We start from the raw sequence: 5,332 nt of genomic DNA on the forward strand, positions 1-5,332 counted from the left end.
CCCTACCCATCTCCCTATCCCGGAGAATTAACAATTATTTGCTTCACCTATTTTTAGATGAAGCAGGTTTTGTTTTTTTTTTCCAGAAAGCTTATTTTATTTATTTATTTATTTATGGCTGCATTGGGTCTTTGGTGCTGCACGAGGGCTTTCTCTAGTTGCGGTGAGCAGGGGCTGCTCTTCGTTGCGGTGCGTGGGCTTCTCATCGCGGTGGCTTCTCTTGTTGTGGAGCACGGGCTCCAGGCTCACGGGCTTCAGTAGTTGTGTCTCGTGGGCTTAGCTGCTCCGCGGCACGTGGGATCCTCCCAGACCAGGGCTTGAACCCGTGTCCCCTGCATTGGCAGGCGGATTCTTAACCACTGCGCCACCAGGGAAGCCCCAGATTAAGTAGTTTTAAGTAGATAATGGCCGTCATGACAGTTCACCCCTGAGTACTTCAGCGCGCGTCTCTAAAAACGAAAGTCTTTCTCCGCATAACCACAACCTTGTTATCCCACTGAACAAGCGGACAGTAGCTTCTTTATATCACCTAATACCCAGCCTGTGTTCAGATTTCTCTGCTCGTGCCCAGAGTATCTTTTGCAGTTGGTGTTTTTGAGCCAGGACCCAAGCAAGGTCCACACGGTTGGTTGGGGTTGTTATGTCTCTTAAATATCTTCTGTTCTAGAATAGTTTCCTCTCCTTTTTTTTTTTTTTTTAATTTTTTGTGTGTGTGACATTGGAAGCAGTCTTGGTGAACGTGAACTTCTAGATCTGTCTCTCTGCTTCCTTGTGGTGTCGTTTAACTAGGTCCACTCTCCCCTGTGTTTCTTATAAACTGGACGTCAGGTGCAGAGGTTGGTTAGATTCAGGTTTAATCTCTCTTTTTCTCTCTTCCTCTCTTCCTTCCCTGCTCCCCCTTCCTTCTCAGGAATAGCTCACAGGTAACATGGTAGCGCTCAGCCTGCAGCACGTGGGAATGCCCTTGGTGTCTGCTTATTTACTATCCGCAGTGCCAAGATTGACCCTTATGTGGGGACAGCGACAGCAGGTATCTTGAAGCCGCTGTCAGTGAGGACTCAGAGGACATTATGTAAACACATACTGAAATCCAGGCCAGCCAGCAGAGAGAGAGCTAGAGCGCGTGTGCGTGCGTGCGTGCGTGTGCGCGCACGTGTGTGTGTGTGTCTGTGTGTGGACGTGGGGAAACCAGTGGCTATCTTTCTTTCCTTCTCTCTCCCCATTGCTGTCTTCCTTTTTTCCTTCCTCCCTCCCTTGTCCTTTCTCCTCCCTCTCCCCCTCCCTCCTGTTTCCCTTCCCCCCATCTGTCCTTTACTCCTACTTTCTTTCTCCCTCTGCACTCCCCACGCACACCCCCTCCTTCCCCGTGACCCTCTCCACCTTCTCCGCTTTCCACCTCCCTCCCGCAACTCCTCAGATGATTGACGGCGAGGCCTTCCTTTTGCTGACACAGGCGGACATTGTGAAGATCATGAGTGTCAAGCTGGGCCCAGCCTTGAAGATCTATAACGCCATTCTCATGTTCAAAAACGCCGACGACACCTTAAAGTGACCGGCTCAGGGCTGGTCTCTTAAATATCTCCCTCTGCAGCTGCTGCCTCCTTCCCGGCTTGAGTTCCTCACATCCCATCCGTGCCCCTGCCACCCTCTGTCCCTTATCAGGGGTGGTCCTTCTCTCCGGGGCTGCCTTGTACAAGGTCCAGGGAAGCAGAGGAGCCCTGGGGAGGATGGAGTCCTAGCCCCCGAGTCCTAGAGCTCATCTGCCACCGGGCACACCGGTGAGGGTGAGACTGGGCGGGGGAAGCGCCACTGATGGAGAAGTTTGAAGGTGCCCCACCCATGGCAGCCCCGCATCTCCAGCGACTTGTTTCATCACCAAGAGGTCTTTCTCTCAGCCGCTAAGAACAGTCTGGTAGAACAGGAGTCCTCCAATCTGAGGCCCTTTTCTCTTTGGCATCTCTCTGCACTCTTGCTTCCTTGTTCCCTTTCCTCCTATCAGGAAGCAACCCTGCCGAAAATGTATTTATTCAAAAAGACACCTCCCCTCTTTCTGTCTGCTGGTTTTGCTGCCCACATTCTGCTGCCTGGTTTCCTGGGCACGGCCCAGCCAGACCCCGCTGGCTCTTCCCCCTTAGATGGGTGAGCCCCAGAGATATGTCTTCATAGGATCCATTGGGAGGCTTTGGCTGCCTTTCCCTTTTTTGCCTGGAAGTGGGGGATTCTGGGCCAGGATGCCTTCTTCAACACGCCCAGTTCTGGACCACATGGTATTTTAGTGTCCCATGCCCCGTCCTGTTTCCAGTAGAGCAGGTGGTTAGAACCTGTTTAACTTCTGTAGCAGAGGTTAAGGTTCCACGATGTCCCTCTTACACCCCTTCTGTGTCAAGTGTGGAGAGGAGGCATCCTGGCTGGCTAGGTGGCTGAGGCCAGCCCCAGGGTACATCATATAACTGCGGGCCTTGGGCCAGCAGGGCAGTCCGGCAGGCATGGTGGCTTTCAAAGCTCGGTATAGCATCCTTCTCTGCAGCCATGGGTCTCAGCCAACGTGTTGCCCGGGGGGTAAGGGCCCTATGCCTGCCAGGCCTCCTGCCGTGGGGATGTAGCACGCTGCCTGGCACATACGCCCCATGGCATCACATTCAACCTGTCCCTTAAATGTCTTGCTCTTGGGGAGTCTTACAAACACCCCTTGAAGTTGGGAGTTGGGGAGAAGGTGAATTCCATCTTCGACGTCTCCATATCCCTTGAGCCTCTCTTCCCACTCTCCATCTGTCTTGCACTGCCAGCCAGGTGCCTGCCAGGGCTCTGGGACTTTGACCTTTCTGTCCAGGAGGGGGCCTAGCCTCCACTGAGCCACTGCCAAGCCCGCCTCCCAGCCTACAGGGGCGGGGGCAGAGGCCACGGCAAGAGCCAGCCCAACATGTGGAGGTGCGGAGCCACCACCAAGCTCCTGTGGAGCCAGGGGCCTTCCCCAGACCCCCTCCTGTCCATCACGTGATGTGTATATGCGGGTGCGTGTAGGGCACTCTTGGAAGTGTTTGACAGGGTGCAGGTGTGAGCCTCGGTGCTGGGAAAATGTCAAGGGCTATTATTGTTAAAATATGAAGCTTTATCTTTGCGAAACCCAAAGCTCTGTTGAGTCCCTGCCCCAGTCCAGGAGGGAACCTTCTCTCACAGAGGCAGCTTGGCCAGGGCAGCCATTCAGCTCCCCCAGCTGAGCTGCCGCAGGGCCGCAGACAGTCCTCAGAGGCCCTACCTTCCTGGGAGGGCTCGGCCAGGCCCTGCCTCGGGCTGGGGGTTGGATTTACAGAGGCTTGGGGCCCCCTTGGCCAGGAGTAAGGAGGAGCGAGCTGAGCCTCTCTCTCTCTTGGTTGCTTGGGTGGCAGTAAAACCCACCAGCTCCGTGGCCTCGTCTGCTCCTTGTGAAACTGGGGAGAGATGCTCGTTGACTCTGGTATGAGAAGACAGCAAGTACACACAGCTGTGCTGTGGGGCCTTTCCGCTTCTAAGGAGTGCAGCTGGGACGGCTGTGCCATGTGGGTCTGTCCACCACCATCCTAATGCTTGTCTACAGGAGAGACAGGATGGACCAAGGGCCTTGGAGAAAAGGGCCCCCAGGCCTCCGAACTTAGAGGCCTCAGCACTGTCTGCGCCAACATCAAACTCTGGAAAGAAACCAAATCATAAAAAAGGGGGAAAGAAATCTGCCTTCTGTCCACCCCGCTGCCGCTTCACCCCTATCCCTTCCCCCAAATAAGATCATTGCACCTTGACCTGGGCGCGTGCGGTGAGGGGCGAGGGGAAGGAGTTGGCGCCGCTGCCCTGTGCCCTCCGCCCTGCTCTCCAGCGGCAGGAACCACATACCCTTTGGCCCCGGCAGCCTCTCCCAGCCCTTGCCCAGCCCTGGCCTAGGGCAGTGAGACGCCTTCTGTTTAATTTATGAAGCAGAGAGAATGATCCCAGAGTTCAAAAATGAAGCCTGTTTGCACTTTCATTCACATGCACTTTGGTGGAGTTAATGTTTTTTGTACTTGCCTCGTGAGAGAGTGTGTGTGTGTGTGTTTGTGTGCGTGCGTGTTCGTGTGTGCACGCACGTGTGCGTGTTCTTTAAGAGAATCCTCTGGTTAAAGATAAAGTCACTCTTGACTCTTGAGAGAGAAAAAGTGACAAACAAAATGTGGTGTATTTTGTCAGTGTATTGAAACAACATAAATAAACCTGAAGGACAGGATGATTTGCTATCAGAGTCTGTTTCTCTTTTCATGATCCAACATCCAGAAAACACAGAATGAATATTGTGCCATTACTGAAGAGAGTAAAGCATTCTGTTTGCTGTTAGGGGTCCTAAAGAACCTGAGTTTTATTCTATTTTAAAGATAAAAAACAAAGGATAAAGATAAATGGGTATACTTGTCAACACTGAGAAATGTAAACAATGGGAACCCCCTGAAAACAGTGTGAAAATGGCCTGATCCTCGACAGTTTATAAATGGTCAAGGGCAGAAAATTCAATGAAGCCTCTGGTTTTTAAAATAACCTCAAATTTTGGGGTGGGGAAATGTCAAGCTGTTCAGTTAGAATTTGTTAAGCTTCCCAGAGATAGTATGAGCTGATGGGAAAGTGGCAGAAATATTCAATCACATCAGCGCCTTTCTGTCAACATCCTTAATTCCTTTGCCCCACTGCTTTAGCCAGACTACTTGGCTAGAATACCAACCATGGAGCTGTCCAAGAGCCCATCTGCTCCACACCTTAACCAGGAACTTATCTTACCGAGTCAGTTTGTGCCATTGTTGACTGACGATCTCTGGCTTCAATGTCAACCCTTAGGGCTGCCCAGGAAGCAGCTGGAATTTCGGGGGCGGGTGGTGGATTAGGTTTGACTTCCCTTTTCATGCTCCTCAAACCTCCTACCCCATCACCTTCCTAGTTGTCTCAATAGATGTCCTCACCATCTATGTCACAGAGAAAATGGGGGTCCTCAGAAGGAATACCCCACCTTCCAGCCGCCTCATCTTCCAGTCCCCTCCTACCTACATCCATCCTTCCTTCTTTCCTACTATCATACTGGAATAATTGATCCTTCCATTTGTCCAAAGTTAATCGTCTACCAGCCATGGCTGCTATAAAAGGAAAAGAAACACTGAGTGACAAGTAGGGACTTTTGGAAATTTCAAATGTGATTGCAGAGATAATTCAATACAAGGGTTGAAAGATAAAGTTGATATTGCCGCAAAAGTGGAATAAAAAAAGAGTTGAAAATGGGAAAGAATAAGAAAATCAGAGGACTAACTAGAAGTCCAATATACAACTAACAGGAATGCCATTAAGA

At 51.4% G+C, this 5,332-nt stretch overlaps 1 protein-coding gene across 1 annotated transcript in view; it reads left to right on the plus strand.

Moving 5' to 3' along the window:
• L3MBTL1 (L3MBTL histone methyl-lysine binding protein 1) overlaps positions 1–1,552 on the plus strand; it is a 38,164-nt gene extending 36,612 nt beyond the window's left edge. The window contains exon 20 of the mRNA XM_007464749.1: positions 1,418–1,552. Within this exon, the coding sequence (XP_007464811.1) occupies positions 1,418–1,552 (135 nt within the window). The remainder of the gene's footprint in view (positions 1–1,417) is intronic.
• The last annotated feature ends 3,780 nt before the right edge of the window (positions 1,553–5,332 follow it).

The sequence above is a fragment of the Lipotes vexillifer genome, unplaced genomic scaffold, assembly GCF_000442215.2.
Source record: "Lipotes vexillifer unplaced genomic scaffold, Lipotes_vexillifer_v1.1 scaffold53, whole genome shotgun sequence".
Lineage (NCBI taxonomy): Eukaryota > Metazoa > Chordata > Mammalia > Artiodactyla > Lipotidae > Lipotes > Lipotes vexillifer.